Source organism: Pristis pectinata, chromosome 1 (assembly GCF_009764475.1).
Source record: "Pristis pectinata isolate sPriPec2 chromosome 1, sPriPec2.1.pri, whole genome shotgun sequence".
Classification (NCBI taxonomy): Eukaryota; Metazoa; Chordata; class Chondrichthyes; order Rhinopristiformes; family Pristidae; genus Pristis; species Pristis pectinata.
In genome coordinates, this window is record NC_067405.1 from 37,283,666 (window position 1) to 37,309,654 (window position 25,989).

The window sequence follows — 25,989 nt, forward strand, 5'->3', positions numbered from 1 at the left end:
CAATTAAAATAGGTTGTGTCATAGACAGCAGAGATGGTTATCAGGATTTGCCGAGGGATCTTGATCAGCTCGGTAAGTGGGCTGAGGAATGGAAAATAGAGTTTAATTCAGATATGTGCAAGGTGTTGCACTTTGGGAAGACAAATGAGGGTAGGACTTTCACAGTGAATGGTAGGGCCCTGGGGAGTGTTGTAGAATAGAGGGACCTAGAATTACAAGTACATGGTTCCCTGAAAGTGGCATCGCAAGTAGACAAAGTGGTAAAGAAGGGTTTTGGCAAGATGGCCCTCATCAGTCAGGGCATTAAGTATAGAAGTTGGGATGTTACGTTGCAGTTGGACAAGACATTGGTGAAGCTGCATTTGGAGTATTATGTTCAGTTTTGGTCACCCTGTTAAAAGGAAAGATGCCATTAAGCTGGAAAGAGTGCAGAGAAGCTTTACAAGGATGTTGCCAGGACTCAAGGGACTGAGTTATGAAGAGAGGTTGAGCAGGTTGGGACACTTTTCATTGGAGCATAGGAGAATGAGGGGTGATATTATAGAAGTATGTAAAATCATGAGGGGCATAGATAGGGTAAAGGAGCAGAGTCATTTTCCCCATGACTGGGGAATTAAGAACTAGAGGGCATAGGTTTAAGGTGAGCGGGAAGAGATTTAATAAGAACCTGAGGGGAAACCTTTTCAACCAGAGAGTGGTCAGTATGTGGAATGAGCTGTCAGAGGAAGTGGTTGGGGCAGGTACATTAATAATGTTTAAAAGGGACTTGGGCAGATACATGGATAGGAAAGGATTAGAAGGATATGGGCCAAATGCAGGCAAATGGGACTAGCTTAGATGGGAATCATGGTTGGCATGGACCAGCTGGGCCAAAGGGCCTGTTTCCATGCTGTATGACTCTATGACATTGTAATTCTCTGATTGGAAGTCTACCATTTAGGGACAGGGATCCGTTTGCTGCTGACCCTGCTAACAAAGTTGTCAGACCCAAAACTAGTTTTCCATAGGAGTCAATGGAGCAGAAGTTCAACCTCTTGTATGTGCCAAGGTAAAATATAGAGACATATGTCTGTTCACTTCAGTTATACCATTTTTTTTGAAGTAGGCCTCAAAGCTTATACTTCACTATGTAGGCCCTTCAGCCTTTACAACAGGGAATGAATTTATGCCTCTATATTTTTCTGCCATCTCTAAGATCTGCAAGATCTCCAGGAAGTTTGCAATTCACCAGTAAAGCTTAGCTCATTCTTCTGATGAAGCTAGGAATAGGAGGACACAGTGTTGTGTGCATGATACTTCCTTATTTCAAGACTGAATACCATAAGCAAATGGAAAATCTATGAGTGCTTTGCATATTTTGTTCTATAGGCCTCTGGTTGTGCAGCAGTGACAGCGATGTATCTGATTGATTCTGTTGCAATAGATTACAATGAATAAACGCATCACGAAAGTCATGGGCTTAGGGTGAGCGAAGGCTGGCTTAAAGGATGTCGGTCCTTACCTGTGCCACTGTCGGGAAATTTTACAATGAAAGGACACTTGGAATCTTCAAGTTTGGTCCCAATTTTGTCAATTTCTATGGCATATTCTTTTCCTTCCTTGTTTATGGACTCCAGCAACAATTACCCTACCCAGCTGCCCTCTTCTGACACAAATATGACCCTTGGCCATTGAAGATAAATGGCTCCTGCCCCAATCATCCATCAGCTTCTCAAGCAACTGTTGCCTAAATTGACCAAATTAGTTAAAGTTCCCACAATGGCAGGAGACTGAACATTTAAGTTCTTGCTCCTTCTATGACTTCAGAACTAACAAATAGTTTTGCTGTAATTATTCACAGATAGCCTCGGATTCAGAATTCTAATATCCATAATGCAGAGCATGTTGTATGTGTTAGCATATTGTAGCACTGGCCTGGCAAAGAATCTTATTCGTTTTTACATGCAGAAGAATTTCTTAACTAATTTGTTTAAGGGGAATGCAGATGCAGCGGAGAGCAATGCAGTAGTTTGGAATAGAATTTTTTCCTGTATGCACTTGACAAGCCATTTGAGCTCCACGATGACACCTCAATTTCCCTGCATCTCATGAAAATCAAAGATAGTCCTTTGCATTCAATTTGAAAAAGGCAGCTTGTTACAGAGAAGAAACTATGACAATTGACACATAACCATTCCCCTTTACATTACGAGGAAGAAGCTCTCCAAATTTTGGCAAGGTAAAGCACATAGGACATCATTGCTATGTGATGTCACATAGGAGACAGGTGCAAGGTCAGACTTGCAGTGATATTCTGCTACATCCTCCAGGTGTATCTCCTCGATGAATACTAACAACCTAAGCTCAAAATAATAAACTTCAGGAGGACACAGGCATGTTGATGAAATGTGCAGACTGATGGAAAATAAAATTTAAGTTAGCAGAGAGATCTGAGATGAAGAATCATGTGGGGTGGAGGTACAGGGGGTCAGATACACAAATCTAAAGCTGGCAGGACAGATAATGCTTTTAAAAAGAAGCATACAGGATACTTAATGTTATTGTAAAAGTAGAAAGTAACAAAGCAAGGAAGTGATTGAGGAACTTATTAATTAATTGATTAGGCCTCAGAGTATTGTTCACAATTCTGCGCGCACATCTTAATGTGGATGTAAAGATCTTGAAAAGAGTGCAGCACAGGTTTACCAGAATGGTCCCAGGACTGAGGGGATTTAATTATGTGGAGAGACCTGAGAAACTCAGATTGTCTTTATTGGAGCAGTTAAAAAAAGATGTATTCAGAATTATGTAAGGTTTCAATGTGTAGGGAAGATTAGTAGTTAGAGGACATAAATTTAAATTAATTTTTAAAAAATCATCTATATAGTAATCAGGAAATATTTTTCTTCTACAGAAGTGTGAGATTATGATTTGGCATTTATGACCTCTAAAATATAGTGTTGGTAGATTCAATAGTCACTTTCAAAAGGAATTGGATATCTACTTGATAAGGAAAAATTTGGGAAAAAATTGAACTAATTAGATACAGTAGCTCTTTCAAAGATGACCACGGTGGTGATAAACTTTCTTTGTTGTAGAATACTGTAATCAGAAATGTAATTATCCATATATGGGCAGTAGATAATGTATTAGTCAATTCTTTTTTATAAGAATGATTCATCACCAATCTGCTAAAATAATAACGCATCATTATATCATAAAGCATTCTTTGATTTGTAGACTCACAGAGTATGTTGACCTAATGACATTTTTGAGAGACTTCTCGGTCTCACGACACAACATACTTGGACAGGCTTCATACTATGCAGCTTGCCTTGATTTTTCGCTCCAAGAAGGTAAGTATCTTACTAATCTTACTCTTTAAAAAAAAAACTAAGTATTTATCTGCATATTTTTGTGTTTGGCATTTCTGACTCTGCTTTCTTTTTACAAAGCACAAAATCATGTTTTACCACAATCTACATTTGCAAATTATTTCTGTGAAGAAGAAAGGCATTTGGTCAATTTTGACCGTGACATTGTTGGCAACAAATCAGATCAATCAATTTTGTTAATCTTTCTTTGGGAAACTATGTGCAACTTCAAAATTTCCATGCAAACACAGAAGTACCAAAGTGTTGGTCAGTTCTTCATGGTAATTTTGCTAGCTGCACTCTGATGCTGGATTCCTCATTTACAATGGCAAATCCACTCAAAAAAAATCTCTGCCAGATTGAATCTGGTATAGGGACAGATTGCCCATTTTTAAGTTAAGTATTAGTTTAGTTCTTTAATTGTTTATTGTTTTAAGTGGTTTTTTTATAATTAAATCTTTTTAATAATATGAGTAGTTTTTAATTTTGAATGTTTCTGAATGTCACAAATTTGGGCAGGCACGGTAGTGTAGCGGTCAGTGTAACGCTTTACAATGCCAGCGACCCGGGTTCAATTCCCGCCGCTGTCCGTAAGGAGTTTTTGTACGTTATCCCCGTGTCTGTGTGGGTTTCCTTCGGGTGCTCTGGTTTCCTCCCACATCCCAAAGACGTACAGATTAGGAAGTTGTGGGCATGCTATGTTGGCGCCGGAAGTGTGGTGACACTTGCGGGCTGCCCCCAGAACACTATGCAAAAGATGCATTTCACTGTGTGTTTCAATGTACGTGTGACTAATAAAGATATCTTATCAATATTTTTTTGCTTTAGGTTTATTCTTATCCAGGCATTATTAGTGTATCTTTTGACCCTCCTATCAGACTATGATATTGAGGGTGTAACATTTTCAAAAATCCAAAACTACCTGATTCTTATTTTACGCACTCTTCTCATTGCCCAGCACCTTCAGTCCCCCATATGTAAAATCTATTTCATTTATCTAGTTTTAGACTTATTTTTAGAAGCAGTCATGCTTTGAAAGATCTTTGCATTCTTACCACTGGAACTGTTTTCTTTCACTCCACAGTGACCTTTCCAATTCATGAACTGGAGTTACATTTTCATTCATTTACCAAAATGCCATGTCGTTTCTTTGATATTTTAATTCACTATAACCACATATTTCTCTGTCTGTCTAAAGTTTCTTGTATTTTCCTCGTGGCTATGCACTTTAATTGATAATTTCAGCGAGTTTTCCAATGCCTTTATCAAATGATATGCCAGATGTCCGAATGAAAAGGGACCTTGAGCACACCTTTACCTGCATCTAAAAAAAACAGTCAATTTGTTTTCCAGTCATTCAGGTATCCTTCTAACTATAATAATAATTTAGCTTTAATATCATGACTGGGAAATTCTGTTGCATAGTGCAAGATTCATATGTGCTGCATGACAGAATTCCTTTGGAAAACCAACCCCAATCTAATGCATGAGATGTGAACTCCTTGACTTTCCTTGCGCATCGACAGGTTAATACACATATGTGCCAGTTCCATGAATTTCATTGGTACCTCCATAGAGCACAGAAGGCACAGTCAACACAGAAAGCAACACAACTTCACAAAACAGGAAGCCTCTTTTGGCATAACTTATGTTAGTTCAGGACAGAGAATCAGTTTCTAATAGATCCACTCTCAGTGCAAAACATACCCTCACAATATTTCTCCACAACTCTCCCATAGGCAACCCCTTAACTCTGAACAGCTGATCATCCATAATCTCACTGACCTGACCCTTGAGATCCTGATCTTCTACCCACTCCCCCATCCCACCCCAACTTATGCTTTAACCCTACCGCCCCTCCCTGCTGCGTATGTTTTCCTCTACTTGCTACGTAATGGAAAACGTAAGAAAGACCAAGTGCATTATCATGAATGACTTGTTTTATTCCACTTGATAGGCCTTCATGCATAATAATTTTGTTGTGACAGGCCTTTGCAAAAAAAAAACCACTTGTTGGTGCACCTTTCTAAACACTGAAGAATTTCTAGGCCCATTACTAGCTAATCTTTTATGTGGCACATTATCAAATGTCCTTCTGGATGGATATTTAATATAGTGGATAAAAGAACTGGTTGGCTAGCAGCAGCGAGTAGGCATAAATGTGTCTTTTTGTGTTGGCAAGATTTAACGGGCGGTATGCAATAGGAATTGGTGCTGGGGCCTCAACTTTTAGAACTTATAAAATGACTTAGATAAAGGCACCAAAAGTATGGTTAAACTTGCTGATGATACAAAGATAGGAAGTAAAGTAGTAATAACTGAAAATACTGGAAACACTCCGCAGATCAGGCAACATCTGCGGAAAGAGAAGCAGAATTAGTTTCAGATAAAATTATTTCAGATTTCTGGCATCTGCAGTTTTTTTGATTTTCATTATGGAGAGAATGTTGCCTCTCGTGAGAGCATCGAAAACAAGGGCCCTTTCGCTAATAGATCTTTTTAATTTGGTGAGGTCAATTTTTTCTCTGTAAGAAGGTATGAGTTTTTGGAAATCTTTTCCTTAATGGGCAGAGTTTATGAATATTTTTAGAGCAGATACTTGAATATCAAAAATATAGATGCTAGAAATCTGAAATAAAAGCAGAAAGTGCTGGAGACACAAGAGATTCTGCAGATGCTGGAATCTGGAGCAACACACACAAAATGCTGGAGGAACTCAGCAGATCAGGCAGCATCCAGTCCTGATGAAGAGTCTCGACCTGAAATGTCGACTGTTTATTTCCTGCTCCTGCTCCTAATTCAGATGTCCGTCTGCTACTCATCTGGTATACTTTGTGCTTCCATCAAAATTAAAACAAGAGAATCTGGTGCAATCATTGTACCTTCTAAACATTGGAAATATGATTATTTCTATAAAATTCAAATTTAGAATCCATAACCTTTAATTATGGAATTATAGAATAGTCTATGGGAATATTTTTACTCACTTCTCAGGGCAGAGAAAGGTCAAGAGTATTGTGAACTGGCACTGGCAGCCTAAACACACCACTACACAGCTTGAAGACTTATATTTCATTCACTGGGCAGTATATTGGTGTAAAGAGGATCCCACTGTGCACACTTCACCCAATTTATATATTGTATTATTAGTATGTTTAAAGCAAATGCAAGTCCTAAGTTAACTTACAGACCTTGTACACCAATAATATTCTTTTGCTATTGCTTAAATGGTGGGAACAGTATTCTGTTGTGTTAAGTGTGGTCTTTAGTTTTGAGTAAAATAAATGTTTTTAAGCTGAGAATGCTTGAATCTGACTGTGGTTACCAGAGTGAAATCATTCTATTCATCAAAGTTTATTGACCTCTTGTTGATCAGGATAAAACTATAACTATAAAACCACAACACATTTTGAAAACTTTTGTCAAGCACATGCACAGATTTTCTTCCAATATTATGGTAGTTCAACTGATCCGAGAATACGTGAAAATCACATATGGCATTTCTTTTGTTGTAGGTTTTGCACTAAGGCCATTTGAAGAATGTCTGTCTTTTGTCAATGGAGTGGTCGATGATCCCATAATAAAATCTGAAAAGAATATAATGCTGACACTTCACTCATCAGTTGCACTCTGGTAAAAAAAATATTTATTGCTAATAGAAAGAACAAAAAGACTTTTGGAAGGTACCTCTCATGACCTTGGAACATCCCAAAGTCCTCTACAGCTTTATTTTGTACTTCAGTCATTATCACAATGTAGGAAACAGTGCAGCCAATTTACACACAGCAATTCCCCCCATTGGATTGTATGGTCATTATTAGTAATGACCACACAATCTGTTTCTAATAATGCTGACTGACAGGTGAATACTGATGGATAATTTCCTTGCATCCCTTCAGTCTTAGTGCCTTTAGATCTTTTCTGTCCTGATGAGGAACCAAGTAGGGCTTTGGTTTAATGTCTCATCTGAGATCACATTTGAGAAGTTACAGATGGTGTTTTCAAGCTCGCAATGTATATTTCCTTTGTACCCAGTGCAAATAATCTGTTCTCTTTGGTTAGTCCTTAATCTTTATGAACTAAATCACATTTTATGCATGACATTTTCATAAAGCATATGAAGTAAATTGCAAAAGTCTTCAATATTGGCAGATGACATATATAAATGTATTTAGATGGTGCATTTGATGAAGAAAAATATTTTAAAGCACTTAAGAGAAGCAGAATTTTAAAAATGAAGCGATGTTAGGTTGTTGAAGAATTTGGTCACAAAGAGAGATCAAGCGATTTAGGGAGAGAATTCCAGAATATGAGACCTAGGTGTTGAAGCTATGATTATCAGTGGAGCAGTGAACAGGTGGAAGGCAAAAGAGCCCAGATCAAAAGAACTGAGATCTCAAAGGTAGGATTGTAGAAAGAAGTTACACAGAGTTTGGAAGGGACCTTTTCAAAAATGTCTTGCCACTAATCAGTGGAATTACTTCGTGTTTTAAAACCTGTGAGAGAAAAGAAATACATTGGCACTTCAAACATTTGCAATGGATGGATAAAAGAAAAATCAGGCACTCGCCAAATACATATCTTGTTCACTACATGGTACAGATCTGCAGGAGTTGATTCATTACATCCACACCAGAGCCAAGAAATTCCTTTCCTACTTTTTAATGGTATTACTTTTGAATAGTTAGTTAATGAAGAGTGATGCATTGGAACATGTCCACATTACAACAGAGGTGGTGCTGACAGTCTTAAGGCATAGTAAGGTGGATAAATGCCCAGGGCCTGTTTTCTAATTTTAATGCACATTCCGTAATTACTCAGAATACTAAGCACCTCAGTAACAATTATTACATTGCCATATTTGGTGGCTAATTGAAATATTACCATTTTAAATGCATCAGAAATAATTTGGTAAATTGGTTTATTGTTGTCATATGTACTGATGTACAGTGAAAAACTTTGTTTTGAATGCCATCCATACAGATTATTTCATCACATTGAGGTAGTATAAGGGAAAGCAATTACAGAATGCAAAATAAAGTGTTACAGTTGCAGAGAAGGTGCAGTGCAGGGAGACAATAAGGTGCAAGGTCATAGCAAGGTAGATTATGAGGTCAAGAGTCCATTTTATCATACTAGGAGACCATTCAATAATCTTACAACAGCAGGCTAGAAGCTGTCCTTGAGCCTGGTGGTATGTGCTTTCAGGCTTTTGTATCTTCTGCTTGATGGAGGTGGGAGAAGAGAGAAGGTCCAGGGTAAATGGAGCTCATTAAAACTTTAAGCTGAATAGATATTTTTAATTGTAATCTTTTGCATTGCTAACATTTAAGTCTTGGTCAAAACAGGTTTTTCAGGTTGTCACAATGGACCAGGGCTATTCCTTCATTTAAAATTGCAAAACGATTGGTGACTCACACAAATGCTTCACTATTCTCAATGTACGGCTATGCCAAGTTTTTGGAGTGTCAGATTTTGGTGTTTAGAAAGGCATTGCGGGAAAGGCAAGAAACTGTCATGGAAGTCTACCAGCAAACGAAAGAGGTTTGTTTTTATTTTTAAAGTCCACGTTATTTGAATGGTATGTCAAAGTCATGTTATTGTCATATGCACAAGTACATGTATGCACAGGTGCAATGAAAAACTTACTTGTAGCAGCATCACAAGCACATAGCATCATATAAGCAGCATTCACAAGAAAAACATAAATTATACACAGTTGTTACAAGTAAGAACACAATTAGAACAAAAAAAAAGTCTATTTTACTGCAAAGTGATCAAACTGGTCATAGTGTTGCTAAACTATAGCAATCGGTTTTGCCAGTTGAGTGGTTGAAGGGAAGTAACTTACTTAATAGCTCTTTAAACAAAATAGCATTCTCTTCCAAAAGAATCAAGGCCATAACTCATATTTTAAGAGTGTTGATTTCCTAGACAAAGTCTATCAATTAATTTTATTATGCATCCCTAAAAATTGGTTTGTGCTTGTTATTGAAGTGCATTAAATTCAAGATACTGTTTTCGAAAAAAGACATTATATTTGCAACACTCAGGACAAGAGAATATTCTATCACATTTCTGACTTCCTCCAAAGTGGAAGGGCGTTGGGTACTCAGTGCATTACTTACCACAGTATATACAGATTCTGAATTTCCCCTGCAATACATAGTATTTATGTGGCTAGTCTAATTGAGTATCAGGTCAGCGGTGACAGTCAAAATGTTGATGGTGAGATACTAGGCATTGAGTGTCAAGGTTGGGTGATTAGCCTGTTGGAAATGGTCATTGCCTGGCACAAATGCTACCTTCTACATGAGCCCATCCCTAAACTCCATCTATGTTTGGTTGACTTCTGTATTTTAAGATGAGTTGCAATGGAGTTGAACACTGTAATTATCAGTGAGCTTCTGAGCTTATGAAGTAAAGACCACTAATAAAGCAGCTGACAATGGCTGGACATGGGAGACCATCTTGCAGTGATGCCCTGGAGCTAAGGCAGTTGGTCACAACCATAATCATTTTCCTTTGTGCTCATTTTGACTCGACCTCAGGAGGAGCTTTCCCTTCAAACAGGGTTCCTTGATGGCATCATTAGTCACACACAGACCTGATATCAAAGGCAGTACTATTCAGCTCGTTTGCTGATATTTGAAACGTTGTAATGAGGTCTGGTGAAGAGTAGTAAATGGAGCATGATAGTGCTGCTGACAATCTCCATAATTTTGCTGATAATTGAGAGCAGACTGCCAAGGCAACAGTTAGTGAAGTTGGATTTGCTCTGCTGTTTGTAGATGGAAAGTTGCCCAGAAATGGTTACTGTACACCATTTTAGTAACTGTACTGGAATTGTTGAGCTGGAGGTATAGCTAGTTCTAGAGCATATGCCTTCAGCACTATGGCCAGGATATTATTGCAACCCTTGGCCGCTGCCATATCCAGTGCATTGAAGTATTTTTTTGATTTCATTTGGAGTGAGTGAAATTAGCTAATTTTGGCATCCATGAATACGAAGCCGAAACCAAGGTGGATTATGTATCTGCACACACTTACTGCAAGTTCAACTCAGCTTGCTGCTGCTACAGCAGCTTTGCACTCTTTATGAGTTATTTTTTTAAATGCTGCATATGTGAATTTATGCATCTGAAAAAGAGAACCAAACTAAGAATACTGTTATTACACACTTCTGTAATTTTTGTTCTGTAGATGTTAGAAGATGTTAAAAGCTGAGCAAACTGAAAGTTAGTAAGAAAATCTTGCTAGGGTTGGCGAGTAAAAGAGACAGGGTCTTTCTCCATTTAATGATACCTTTTTTTTTAGAAAAAGTTGCAAAATGGAAGTGTTTTAGAGTCTTGTGTATTTGGATGATGTGTCTGTCATTGAATAGTGCAGTTCAAGCTATGAAATGAGTGTAGGCTGAAGAGACGTAACATATGATGGTGAACTTAAGGTGTGAACATTGGTCTGGGGTCCTGATCGAAAGAGATTGTTGGTAGGTGAGCAGTCAGAGCATGCTGCATTTGAAAGTCCGTGAAGATGAGACAACACATTTTCAAAATGTACTGACTGTCCTTGACCATGGTCATTATATCACTTGAGGCACTGCATTTGTGTCTTACCTCAGCTCCACTCTGCATTTTGCACATTTGTCTGATGTGCTATGAGGCCCCACACAAGTAGGGGGTATTGATAACCCATACTTCAAGCTGTCTCATTGGTGTATGATATTATATGCATATCATGGGCAGGAATGGAAGATATGTTCCCCCATATTCTTTAATAGAACAGATATGTGGGATGGAAGCATTGCACAAGGATGATATTAAGGAGGGATGATACAATACAAGGCTTAATGTTTGGCTGAAATTAAGGAACAGAATCACAGCTGCTACAATCCTGAACTTTCATTACAGTGCCCAAAATAATGAGAATGGGACAGGAAAAAAATGTGCTAGCATATTTTGAAGAAAATTAAAAATATTTGAACATTTATATGGGGAGTTTATTTAATCTAATGTATATGGGGAACATCTGAACTAAGGGTAATGAGAGCAAAGAATTTCTAAAATGCTGTACTAGAGAGCATTCTTAATCCATATGTTTCTAGCCCAACAAAGAAGGTAACTGTTTGATAGAATGAGTTAGCCCAAGAAAAATATATTATCAGTGGGAGAATATCTGGTTAAGTTTAAATAATTATGGAAGAGAAAAACAAGAATAAGGCATGAGAATACCAACCAGAAGAGAGCCAATTTCTTTGGCATAAGGTGTAATGGCAACAAAGATTGTCCCAGAAAACAGTAAACAAGCAATATGGCCCTCAAGATGGAGATGGTTCACATACAGACCACGCAAAAGGCCACAAGCAAAACTAGGGACATCCAAAATGGGTTCCCGGGATGATAAGGGAAATAGAGTTACAATAAAACAGAAAATGGGATATGACAAATGTCAAATATAGATTACAGTCAATAACCAGGCAGAAGTCAGAGAGCAGGAGGAAAGTGGGAAAAAGAATATGGGGGAACAATAAAAATACTCGGAGTTAATATAAAAGGAACAAAAAAATTTGTAAATGTGGTGGGGGTGAGAAGTATGGCAAAACTCATGAGGGGACCAATAAGGAAAAAAGAATTGTTGAGGCACAAAACATGCCTGAGGTTCTAAATGACTACTGTGAAACTCCATAAAAGAAAGGGATGATGTTAATGGCTTCGCAGAGGACAGACAAAAGGAAGTGCCACGTTTGTTGACAACATTCAAAGCTGATAAATGTTCTAGTCCAGATCCTAGTTTGCTGGGAGGAACTCGGAGAGAGATAGCAGCAGCTGATAACAATCTCTTAACTCTCTGTGGCTATGAAACTAAAGAGACTGCAGATGCTGAACTCTTTCTTCAAAAAAAACAGAACACTGGAAGAACTCAGCAGGTCAGGCACCATCTGTGTAGGCGAAAGGTGTAAGTTGACATTTCAGCTTGAGACACTGCCTCAGGACTTGGAGGAAATGGGACAGATTGCAAGTATATAGCGGTACAATAGGAGGTAGAATGGAAGCTGGAAGGTGATAGAACCAGATGAGGGGATGATGGGCAGATGGAACCAGGTGGGGGAGGGAGAGGAGGGATGAACAAAGGGAGAAAAAAATTTAGGTGGACAAATGAATGCATATGGTGGGAGAGCTCTGGGGGGATGGGTTACCTGAAATTGGAAAATTCAATGTTGATACCATTGGGTTGTAAGCTACTCAAGCGGAATTGGGTATAAATATGAATGTAAATAGTAATATAAAACTAAAATATGAAAATAAGAATGAGAAATAGATTAATTAACAACTAAATCATGTCTTTGCATTTTAGTCAAATTATTTCCTGCCCTCGAACAGATCTATGACATACTTAGTTTTGAATCTCAGTGTCATGGGACAAGTTAACCAATAGATTAGATTTTCCAGATTTGGCAAAATAGAAGTTTAATAATTATCTTTAACCCATTGGCATTTTCTTAATGTCACCAAAATTATTTTACTGAAACAATCCTATTGCTTGGTAAATTTATTAAATTATGCCCAATTTGCTTCCACTCTCATGTGTAATCTGCAAAATCATGACTTTAGCAAACTTGTATCTCTTGTCAAATTGTGAAATGTATTTGGATGCTGTAAATTTGCAGAGGATGTAATCTTTATCACTCCTTATACAATACTGATTTGACATTAGTCCTACAACAATCCAGCTAACACCAAATATTAATCCGAAATAGGAAACCTGTCCTTAGCAGGAGGAATTCATTCCACAACCATCCACAGATATTCAAAGGGATCCTCAATGACTTGCTGTTGGGCAATGATTAAGGATAGATTTGGCTTTTGACAAATTTGGTGATTGTGTAATTGGTTATAGGCAAGAAATTTGCATCAGACAAAGCTATTGCTGAGTTTCCAAGGTTACCTTTCTGTTAAAAAGATTCTTGTGTGTCAGCCCAGCTGGGCATCCAGTAGGTCAGGGAGAAGGAATGGGTGTTAACATCAGGCCAATGGCCTATTCAAGCACATTTCTTATTCAAGCTAGCAGAAACAATAGGAAGATGGGAAGTAGGACTCTTGCTAGAAGGCCCTATCCTACATCAATACACCACAAGCAAAAATGCTTTACTTACGTATTCCAATACTTGAATTTAAATTTTCACAGCTGTCATTGGTGAACTTGATTCATGTCTCCAGATCTATAGCTCGGGCCTCTGAATGGGAACCTAGTAACAAACACTATGCAAAAATACCAACCCCTATGTTACCACTATTCCCAGCATGATAATTAGGCTGGACAACATCTATCTGTCATCTGCACTAGGTCAATCAAACTGGTGTATGTTAATTGAGATTCCAGTACAATTCTTCCAGTGCTATCTAATATCTCTCCCCTTTCTTATATGATAGGCTGTTGTCAGTTTTTTTAGATAATGTCTGTAATATTAATTTTTGGAACGATATCTGGGATATCTACTTGAGAAATGAAAGGTACATGCAGGGCATTTAGAAATTAATAATCCCTTAAAGAAGCAGTTTTTTTGCTCTACTATAAAGATAATAAATAAGGAATAAAAAATATGAAATTTTATAAAGATATACTATTTTAATTGCCACATTATGTTACTGTAATTCTGAGGGATTATTATTCTAAATTGCAGTAGTTCCATCAGAATGTGAACTGAAAAATAATTTTTTGTAAAGCATTTTTGATTAATGTATATTTAGTCAACATTTTGAAGAGAAATTATTTACTGGAATCAAAGGGAGCTATTTCCTTGTCCAATATGAAGAGTTTGTGAATTACAGTGTATTCTTTATTTTAGTAAAGATAAAAATTAGTAAAATATAACATTTTATTTCAAATGTCAATAGTACCTAAGAGAGTTCAGACAGCGTTGTGACGCCACTCCAGTTTTTTATCCACGATTCTTGCATCTTAAAGCTTATTGCCATATGTTGGCTGGCCAAATAGGACGTGCAAACAATTTTTCTGGAGCGTGCTTTAGAAGTTAGCAAAGCACATGGAAACGTACTAGAAGAGGAATGGATAAAAACAAGTAAGTAAGTGCTAATTATTATTTCCTTGTCGTTCAGGAACTGCATCCTACATGAAAAGCTGGCAAAGCGGACAAGGCGTTCACCCTCATCCAGATAGATTCTTTCTTTAACATTCCATCATTACTGACTGCCCATACCCGAATCTCACTGCAATATCCTCAGCCAACCCCTTATCTCTTGCCTGACCCGGAACTCAAATTATCTGCCAACAGTCATTCACACCCCAATCATCTAGCTTACCAATGCCATCAACTACCTGACCCCCAACCCAGACTGTCTTCCCAATTCCCTGGCCATCAGCCTTTGCGTTCCCTCAAGATCCTGCCTCTACCCACCTTCCCCCCCCCCCCACCAACCCTTGCATCTCCAAACCCTGCCTCTCTAAACTCTGTCTCTTCACCCTTTCCCCACACAACCCTTTCCCCAACAGATTTCCTCTGTGATCTCTGTGATGATGGAAAACAGTTCTACCATATGTGAGTCCTGAAATTGGAGCATGTATGCGACGCTTTATATTCAGGCTGGGTCTAAAAGCTGTTTTGCATGTTTTCTAATAACATGGGATCCATTCTGTGGTAGTCATGCCCACTGGGGAATTGGGCCAGGTACATCTGCATGATATTCAACTTCGTGTAGCTAATGTTTCTCTGCATCATTCACACACACAATGACATTGTTAATATTTGTGATGTTGAGATTTTTGTTATAATTGTCATGTGGCTTGGAGGTCACCTCATGGTAATTTTTTTTAAAAAGTATTTCAAGTAGGATGCTGCAACTATCAGATGAACTGCAAAGGACTCAATTGTCCATGCATTAGTTCAGCTCTCCTGCCCTCTCTAGCTGATGATTATTCTAAGAATTACAAAATAATCAGCATCCTGGAGCATGCTGTAATCTGCTTGTAACCATTCAGATAAAATCTTTTTGACAACAATCATTCAAAGAAATGGTAGTCTTAAATTAGTAAGAATATATATTAGATATAATGTAAAAGTTACCATAAAATGGATATAGATATAATACAAAATGTCAGCATTCATTTTGATGAGGACTAGAATATAAAAGCAAGGATGTAATGCTGATGCTTTATCAGGCATTGATCAGACCACATTTGGAGTATTGTGAGCAATTTTGGGCCCCCATGTCTAAGGATGGATGTGTTAGCATCAGAAAGGGTCCAGAGGAGGTTTACAAGAATGTCACAGGAATGAAAGACATAACGTCTGAGGAGTGTGTTTGATGGCTCTGGGCCAGTACTCGCTGGAGTTTAGAAGGATGAGGGGGGATCTCATTGAAACCTACCGAATATTGACATTGAGAGGATGTTTCCAGTAGTGGGAGAGGTCTAGGACCAGAGGGCACAGCCTCAGAATAGAAGACATCCCTTTAGAACAGAGATGAGGAGGAATTTCTTTAGCCAGAGGGTGGTGAATCTGTGGAATTCATTGCCACAGACGGCTGTGGAGGCCAATGGCATTGGGTATATTTAAAGCAGAGGTTGACAGGTTCTTGATTAGTAAGGGCATCAAAGGTTACAGGAAGAAGGCAGGAGAATAGGGTTGAGAGGGAAAGATATATCGGCCATGATCGAATGGCAGAGCAGACTCAATGGGCCAAGTGGCCTAATTCTGTTCCTACGTCTTATGCCTTCTGGACTAATTGCCAAAATTATGCTGGTTCACGATCCCATTCCAAATTATCAATTGGAAAGATGACCAAAGGTGGCTCAATTATGGTAATGGTATACATGATGGTTTAATTATTAATCCCATCATTGACTAGAAACTTAACTGGAGCACATAAATACTATGACTCTAAGAGCAGGTCTGAGGCTAGGCATTCTGCATCTCTTCGGTGTCTGCCTAACCAAAGACATTCCGTCAAAGCACAATCAGGAGAAGACTCGAATACTGTCCATGTTGCTTACATGAGGGCTGTCAAAACAAAGCTAAAAACCCCAATATTGTCCAGAACAAAGGAACTGCTCGATAGGCATCCCATCCATCCTCTTAGATGTTTTCTTTCCATCACTGCTACCTCACTGAATGCAGTGTGCACCAGCTACAAGACACACTCCAATAATTCACCAAAGGTGCCTCGAACATGCCTCACAAACCTATGCGCTTCACTCCTTAGAAGGCTAAGCGAAGCAGACACAAGGAAACGACTAGGTCCCCTTCAAAGATACTAGCTAATCTGAACGTTGGGAAGTGAACATTGACTTTGCCACTATTACCAACATTCCATAAATTGACTAAAAAGTTGTAATGAGAATCCTTGGGTGATAAAGGAAATCACGACTACAACACTTTCCCATTTATATACCTTTAATGTGGTAAGACATCCTAAAGCATTCACTGGAGCATTTTGCAGGAGCATTATTGAACAAAATTTGACACCAAGCCACAAAAGGAAGAGTTAGAGCCAATGACAGGTTTTTTATTTGCCAAAGAGGTAGTTTTAAAGTTCATCTTAAAAGATGAGAGTTTTAGGGGGACCTCCAGAAACACGGTCTTGACATCTGAAGGTGAGACTGCAGATGTGCAAAAAAAGCTAGAATTGGAGGAGTGCAAATACTTCAGAAAGCTGTGGAGCTGGTGGAGATTACAGAAATAAAGATAAAGTAGAAGGATTTGAAAATTATGAGTATTTAAAAACTGAAGTTTTGCTTAACCAAAAGGAGGTAATTGTAGATGTTGAAACTGCATAAAAACTGGAGAAGAAAATTTGCTAAGCATATCAACATTATAATGGCTCTTTTACTTGCACTTTAAACTCTACTTCCTCCACTGGATGGCCCAGATTATATGTAGGGTGTTATGATGAATTGCATTTCTTAAGAGTTACATTTATGGTACAAAATTCAGATATTCTTGAACGATAAAAAAACTGCAGGATGTTGCAAATCTAAAATAAAACAGAAAATGAGGCTGTTAACATTTACGCAATCTCCAACCTATTACCACGTTCCATGTTTTCTCTCTCTGCCCCCCTTCTCTGTAATTTAAAACATACTTGTTTTCTACCATTTCTCCAGTTTCTCAATATTGACTCCACTTCTCTCTCCACAGATACTGCCTGATGCACTATTTCCAGCATTTTCTATTTTTAAATTGGACGTTCTTGTATCCTATTTATTTGTGTTATCTACTGGAAAGTATTCTCTGTGTAATATCTTATACCTTATTGCAGAGAAATACTACTTCCAGTTGTATTCAAGCAATTCTACAATAATCATTGTCTGTATCACAGTTACACTATTTATTTCAATTATTGGTTTTCTTTCACACAATAAGAAATTTTACAAGCTTGGAAATAAGCTACCTGTTCTTTGTACCTTCTTTTATATGCTTAAGGGGTACTCTTTCAAGTGATTCTTTACATAATTGTCCCTTAGTTATATTGTACTTCGCATGTTGGTGACACTGTCAAAGCCAAATTTATTGCCCATTCCAAGATCCCACAATATTATTAAATGAGGATGAATAACATTGAATATTAAATAAGGAATTCCATTGATCCATTGGCGTTGATGGCATGAGTCCAGGAGGAGGACTTGGAGATGTGTTTTCCCATACTGCTCCTGCTTTTTGGTGGTAGTGGACAGAAAAAGGTGCATTTGAGCGACTTTGTGAAATATTGTAGTGTATCTACAGATTGTACATACCATAGCAAGAACAGATGAGTGGATGTTGAGTTCTGTGAATGCAGTAAAAGTCAAACAAACGGCTCTATCGTGGAAATACTGTAATTCAGTTCTACTATACCCATACCAATCAGGGATAGTGATTAATAATTCATCACATTCCTGACTTAACTCTTGTGCATGGCTGAAAGATTTTTTGAGAGATTAAAATGAATCGCTTTTATTGGTCTCAGAAAACCCAGTCTCATCTCTGCTCTGCTCCGTATCTCCACTGCTAATATTGCTGGCCCACTTCAACATTTTATCAAAGTTGACGCCAGGATGTTTATGGTGGGAGCTTTGGCCTCAGATAGGTGATTGTTTATTTGCCCTTTAAATCTGTGATCTAGCTGCCTACCTACTTTCCCAGGATTGATTTATTCCATATTTACATCTTGATCCTTGCTTTTTCCAAAAGCATGCTTACTATAACATCATCTCTCCACTGATCCATAATGATTGAGGAATTGTTATTAAATTGCTTGATATTGCAAGGCGCCAAAACAAATCAACTTTAATCAAAGCTGAGTAGTTCTTATAATTTGTTTTAATGTGTTACCAGGAGACATGGTTTACTGAAGAAGAGGATGAACAGCCTGAAAACGTATGGTTGACCTCAGCTGAAAACATGCCAACCTGGGAAGAAGTAGCAGCAAATGTAACTCAAAACCCCTAGGTACCTTCTACAGCCGATAAGAGGCCTGGATGATGTCAATTTAGATGATCCCCTATTTGAGAACAAGTCAGAGACTGACTTAGTATTGCATTCCATTACTAATCAAACTCAGTACTATGAGGCCTCAAGGTGATTACTCGCTGCTGGTAGTTCAAACTCTGTGATGTTTTTCAGTCCAGTGATGTTCATTCCTCAAAATAAAGTGCATTAATAAGTATTTTGTTACTGCTTTATCGATGGCAGAAATCTTTTGACATGGGCAAAAATGGATATAACACTATTTTCTTTATATTGATGGTATTAGCCTAATGCTTCTAAAGTCGTGATAGGTGGACTGTGGTTGCTAATTCTGCTACTTGACATATTAGAAATGTTTCCAAAGCAGCTCTAATGGTTTGTGATGGCTTTTGAAAAGAATGGTCAAAAAGTAACACAAAGTATTTAAGATGACTACAATTTCTGTCAGTATTCTTATTTTCAAAGGAGCCCTGTTAAGAATTTCACTTGGCAGGGCTCCCACATAAATGACTGAGCTTTAATTTTTTGTTTAAAGATGGCTTTCACTCCAAAGATGTGCTCTATGGCAATGAGCCATTTGAAGTGCCAAGGAATTGTGTGGCTGCTCTGATCAGCAACAGATCATCTCAGTCTGAAAATAAAACGTGATGGGTGTAGTGACACGAGTCAGGCCATCAAAGCAAAATGAAAAAACTCCAGATGCTGGAAACTCTGAAATAAAAACAGAAAATGGTAGAAGCACTGAACAGGTCATGGAACATCTGTGGAAAGAGAAATGGAGGTAACATCATAGTATTTTCTGTTTTTATTCCAAGGAAAACTGTTCAGTGACAAAAATGAGAAATTAGCAGTTGTAAATTATGATCAAGTTTCCAAACAGAGGTTTTGATTTTCAATAGTACCATGAGCCAATGCAATAAAAAAACTTCTGACAAACAGAAGAACAGGCAGACTGCATTGATCATCCGATAAAAATTTGATTGGATCATTAGCAAATTTATAAGGATTAATGTTGTCTTCTGTATCAAATAATGTAGACAGATTGATGAGTATGAAGGGAAAATGCATCATGATGACTCTAACAGAGAATGTCATTTGCATCTGATTAAGGTCGTTTCAATGGCGTTATACTAATGGACAATTGATCGTCAGAATGATGAGCACAAAAACATGAACAGGAAACAGTTGTTGTTGATGGATGGTCACTTACAAAGACACTGGGTTAAGGGTGCGTGGGTTTCTTTGCAAAAGAGGTCATACTGGTAGTTGATAAAGGAGTGGGACAGTAACCTGAGAAAACCAGTTGGTATGTTAGTTAACATGGGAGTCAGGAAGAGAAGTTCCAATCACTTGAAAAGAAATTCCCATTTTATTAATATTAGATAAAAGTACATTTTTTGTACCCTATCGAAGTAAATAGATTTTTACAACTTTAGCTGCTTAGACTTTAGAAGTTTGATGTACACAAAATTTACAATGGTGAGTTTATCCAACTTTGCCTTCCAGGTGACGATAAGGTGTGCTGTTAAAATAGTTTCAGAATACTTGCCATGCCACTTGCCAACTGCCATTTTAACAGTGCACGGCTTTACTCAACCAAAATAGCCAAGAGAGGTAGACAGAGTCCTCACAAAGCATGCAAGTGAGGCTTCCAATGATGCATAGCTAATACAAAATCTCACAAGTTCAAAGCAGTGCCTAGTAAGTAGGTCAGCCTCTCAGGACCACGGAAATAGTAATGAAGATGTTACTCAGCTGCAGCCATTTGGACCATGAGAACTGTGTGCCATTGTACTCTTTGGATTGCCGGTAGTTTCCAACTTCTATGTTCTGATTGGGGATTATTGACGTGAAACATTAAATGTTTTTCTTTCCACAGATGCTGACCTCTGGAGTATCTCCAGAATTTTCCATTATTTTATTTTAGATCTCCAGCATCTGCAGGTTTTTGTGTTCCAACTTCCACATGGATTCCTTCTGAGAATTATTGTTTCCCTTATGTCAATTAAGCTCTCACAGCTTATCATGAATATCATTGAAGGTGCTTTGAATTGCATGCAGGAGGACCTGGAGCAAGAGGAACAGTGAATGTGGTGACTGAAAGAATCAGCAGGTGGGTCCATTTAGAAGTGTGGGGTTACCTTTCTGAGGAATTTGCAGCAGTGACAATGCTTCCCTGGTAATTGGTAAAATGCACATATTGTCTCCAAGCAACAGAATAGCTAGAACTCTTTATAAATAGGAAGGACTACAACTAATTAATGTCAAGCTAATTATTGATTGCAATAGCAAGTTAACATAAATTTGTTAAAGTTTCCCACATAGCTTTTTCAACCATTCCACTAATATATCCTTCCAAGAATGTGACAATTTGGCTCAGGATCACAAAGGACATCCCTGAAGAATGAATTGATATTCTGAGCTATGATAACAAGTATACCACTCCGAGTTCCACTCCCAGCTCTAAGAAGCTGTTGTATCTCACTCCCAACAATTTGCAGGATTGCCCTGTCAAAGTGATTCATCAATCTTTCCTAGGTAGAATCTGAATTGCAGGTATTTAAACTTCCAGTGGAGCTCCAAAAATCAGTATTAATGCCCAGCTGCAGTGTCCCTTCAGGTGGCCTCATAACTCAAAGTAAACTGCAAAGTACTGATTCTGTGAAAGATGATGGCACAGGAGCTCAATTCTGACTCATCCAAAAGGGACATATGGGAAAGATTTCTATGCGAAGTGGGGTTATGTTATGGAAGGCACGGTCAGGGATGGCAATAGTGGCAGATCCAATTATAGTGTTCAAAGGGCACCAGGATGAATAACTGAAATAAAATAATTTGCAGGGCCATGGGAGCTGCCTAGCTGGAGTGCTCCGAGAGCCTTATAGCCTCAACTTACGTGGTAAGAACATGAGGTCAAGAGAAAGTTCAGCATAGCTCTGATCATTTTAAATTCAAAATACCAGATGCCCATATACTTCACTATCAGGAAATAGCAGCAGAGTTTTGAACAAAATATACAGAGAGTAATAGGTTATGGCTTTGGAACTGTCAAATCTCAAGATATCAAAATGCTGAAAGTTTCATAAGAAAATTCAAGGAAGTAGGTCGTCTTTCTGATGGAATGGGTAAGAAATCAGAAATTTAGCTTAATGTCAAAAGGGCCACAATATCATCTGTAATTTCAGATAATAATTCTGCATTTATACCTCCGATTTAGCTTAATTCCAGCCCCATTTGATACATCCCCTTCATCATTAAGTCTCTCCTGGTTTCCACCCTTTCACAGACCATCAATTTTGTTCTCTCCTCCCTTCTACACTTGTTTTATCACTAACTTTTAGCAAACCTGAAGGTTCACCAACCTGAAATGAACAGTTTCTTTTGAAACAGCAGAGTTTTTTGAACATTTTCTGTTTATACTTCAGATTTCCAACAAGTGATGTTTTGCTTTAAGGTGGAGGTAATTTTTGTTCATCCAGTAATGGACACTGGACAAGCAGTACAACAAATCAGAAGCAATAGACAATCAAGAGAATTGGTAGTGAGATAGAGTCAGGTGTTGTCAATGTGTGTATGTATGTGTATATATATATAATATGTTGTGTTCTCAGGTGATTTCCACTAAAAGCAGAATGTAAATGAGAAATGGTGGTCCAATGTGGATTACTTATACACAGAAGATATTAAAAAAAGTTGTTTGGAATTTAGGATTAAATCACAGATATTTTGTAGCTGTAACAATGGATAATAGTTTTTAAAATATTCAATTTCAAAGCTAGTGCTAAAAATCTTCATAAAAGTTATACACATACTGTTTTATCATCTTGTTAAGAAAGGAGATTTAAAAGAAATGAAGATGCCATCAGCTTTGTGAATTCTATTTAGATTTCCCAATACAGGAAGGCCATAAAAGATCCACAAGCAATGATCAATATAGAGTAAATCTGTATTTATATTTCTGCGTAAAACATGATGCTAGTAACTCTAGCTGTTGAATTAATATTGTATCAAGAAATTACAATAATAGTTTAAAATAAACTGGTTTATCAATTTTAATACTGTTGAATCATCTTATACAGGTTTTTCTGATTCACTCTGGAAAAAATTAATCACTAGGTTTAAAACAATGACAAATTTACAATTAAAAATTGTTATGGAATGAAGTGAAATTTCTAAATTCAAATAATGTTGTACTTACTATGAATAATGCAAAGTATACAACACAAGAAAAATATTGATAATTCAAAAGTGTTTGCACATTCTTCTTATTTTGAATTGTATCCATTTCACAAGGATGTTGCTGTCTGCCCCTGTTGGACATGTTTACAGAAACAATGTTGATCCCCTGATAATAATAAGGAGCTGGTTTCATTTCATTCACAGAACTTTAAAAACAATTTTAACATCCAGAGAAAATGTACTGTAAATTACTTATTGTGCAAAATAAGTAGCTGCTTTAAAATTGCAGTCTTAAGTAGTGTTACATTATTATTACCAGGGTACACCAGCAACTATTTAATTCTCTCCACAGAATTTGAAAAAGTGGCCTAGAAATTAATTTCCTTTGTGCTTAGAAAAAGTACAGTGCAATTAAAAATAGGTTTGATCTGTGCAAAGCAAAATTGCAATTTCAGAATTTCAAGTCCTAACTTTCCATCTGGTGGCACGAGAGAAATGGTTCCAGCATAAAACCTGCCCCCAATGACATAATTCATAGTCAAGCCTGTTTACAGGTGTGTAATTTCAACTTCACGGGTCTAAGACGAGCAGTTGTTGTTACTTACTGAGTAACTAGCTTTCAGTTGAAACCAGATTATTAAATGGCCAATCAAAGTCAAACCACAATCTTTACCAGGCTGCTCTACAGCTTTTGGCAGTTTTGCTGACTATTCTACAAACTACAATACATAAAACTGAATCTTTCTTGCAATTTCCACAATGTTTCTGCACTAACATGTTACTTTTGATTTGTCTGTCTAGATGTACCACTCTTCTTGCTGGGTGAGATGGAAATGGAGCATAGCTGGTGGAAGCATCACAGGCAACCACCATGAGAGAAGGCCTCATCACCAAAGTCTTTGAGAGATCCATGCTCATATCTAGAGTTTTGAGGAGCAACAAGTCTACAGGTAACACTTCAACAATGGAGTCCTCACACATTTGTGAACTCCTGTGACACCATACAGGCTCACACATGCACCTGGACTGCTCTCAAAATCAAAGTGTTGGTCACCCTCAACATCCTAGTCTCAGGATTATTCCAGGTCTTAGCCTTTGAGCTTTGCACTATCTTACAATTTGCTGCTTGCCAGTGTATTAAAGAGTCAACCAGGCTCTCTACTCAAACATGTATGTTTTTCCTTCAGCTCACAGGGTCAGGCAGACCAGACAGGAAGGTTTGCTGGCATTGCAGGTTCCTCCAAAGTACAGGGACTCATAGATCTAATAATGTAAGAGTTTCACTCCTAGCAGGGATCTGCTAACAACCTCCTGCCAGGAGCACCTGGGGCGTAGACACAGAGTATTTCAGTGATTCCCACATACACAATACATCTCTCCAGCAGGCTGTCTGTTCCATGGCCCCTCTAATCACCTTTAAGTGAATCCTGAAGCATGGTTCCTCCCCTCTCCCAGCATTGCTACAGCCATTCTTCACACAGAACCATTTTATACAAGAGCAGCATTGCTGTTCATGTGGTACATCTAGAAGCTGCAATGGTGCAGCTAAGTGCCAGCACCTAAACAATATTGAAGCACATCAGTTTATTAGTGGTACTGAAGTGGAAACCATATGCCATTCCACCAGGGAACTTTTCAACACTGTTTAATGAAGATTGCATCTAAGGGCACTTCTTCAAACAATGTTAGCACATCACACAACACTGTTTTAATGCACAAAATAGAAAATGAATTTTTAGGCCAGTAAATTCAAACACTCCCACACTTAAGCAATGCATGCAATTCTGCAAAATGAAGTAAATCACATTATTATTGTTTCATCTTAATGTGACATGTTACCTTGATTTGTGACCTAAAATCAATCCAAACTAGATTAGGAATGACTAAAACTATAAAATATATTAATTTTATATAACTACAATTTTGTGAAAACCTATATCTATATTGTACATTTGATGGATAAAGCTTTTGGATATTGCATAATACATTCTTACAGAATATGAAAAGCATCTAAAAAGATAATAAGTTTAGAATGGGACAATACCTAAAAACAAACTCATTACTTTTAAATATTAAGACCCAAATATAAACTTGTAAACCAATATAAAGCAATGTGTCATAAGAGCAGAAAATCACATATTTAAAATGCCAAATCACAAACACTGACTTTCAAATCACAAGTATAAAGTCTAAATGAGATATTTGACCACAACATTACAACAAATTGCAGTCTTTATATTAACTGCACATTGAATACACTAATATTTTTATATTTAAAATCTTTAATGCATGTTAGTACCTAATGGAAAAACAGTGCAGCCAACGTGAATTATTAAACGCTGGTTTCAATAATAAACTGTTACATTACAACACCAAAAGATTTGGAATTGAATCGAAGGGAATAATTAAATGTGGCACTGATTTTCAATGAGCAGGAAAACATGAAACTGAATGTAAAATAGATTAAAGACATGTTTCCCTGTCGATACCCTTCCCTGAGTAAGCTTTCTTCTCTTTTCTCTTTTCGTTGTAAGCAGGGGAGCTGTAACAAGAAAAAGGAAAAAAAAATTAAATTTGCCAATGTTTGATTATAATGCACCTGAAATACAACTAAAATCAACTTGGAGTGAGTACAAGTGGGATGATCCATGCGGCTGTTTAGGACACTGTGCAATTCAAATGCAATTTAGTATTAGCAATTCTTATTTCATTCAATTAATAATTTAAGAAAACAACATATCAGCAAGCAATAAACAAAAAACAAAATAAAACCTTTTTACACAACAGCTGTGCAGATAAAACATCAAAGTTTACTTTGTGTAATTTGAACAGTTTTTGTGCCTGATTTCTCAGAATATATGAAGGTTCCTACCTCATATTAGGTTCTGTATCTCTACACAGCTTGCGTAAAACAGTATTAACAGCCAGAGAACAATCAAAAAACTTTACACAGTAATGATGCATGAATGGCGAAAAGATCAAAGGGCAGACAGA

The 25,989-nt window shown here is 37.5% G+C and overlaps 2 protein-coding genes across 4 annotated transcripts in view; one reads left to right on the plus strand and one right to left on the minus strand.

Annotated features, from left to right (window-relative positions):
* Window positions 1-18,798, plus strand: part of LOC127577124 (adenylate cyclase type 10-like) — a 96,652-nt gene extending 77,854 nt beyond the window's left edge. Inside the window, 4 exon segments of the mRNA XM_052028031.1 lie at window positions 3,220-3,335; window positions 6,869-6,986; window positions 8,702-8,897; window positions 18,685-18,798. Coding sequence (XP_051883991.1) covers window positions 3,220-3,335; window positions 6,869-6,986; window positions 8,702-8,897; window positions 18,685-18,798 — 544 coding nt within the window.
* A 3,952-nt stretch (window positions 18,799-22,750) lies between these two features.
* The window catches only part of slc4a10a (solute carrier family 4 member 10a), a 182,086-nt gene continuing 178,847 nt past the window's right edge, over window positions 22,751-25,989 (minus strand). For 2 of the 3 annotated variants that reach the window (XM_052025752.1, XM_052025742.1), the window contains one exon: window positions 22,752-25,537. In XM_052025752.1, the coding sequence (XP_051881712.1) occupies window positions 25,459-25,537 (79 nt within the window). In that variant the 3' untranslated portion in view covers window positions 22,752-25,458. Of the gene's footprint in view, window positions 25,538-25,989 lie in introns of all 3 variants that reach the window. The other variant, XM_052025762.1, reaches the window with a different exon arrangement.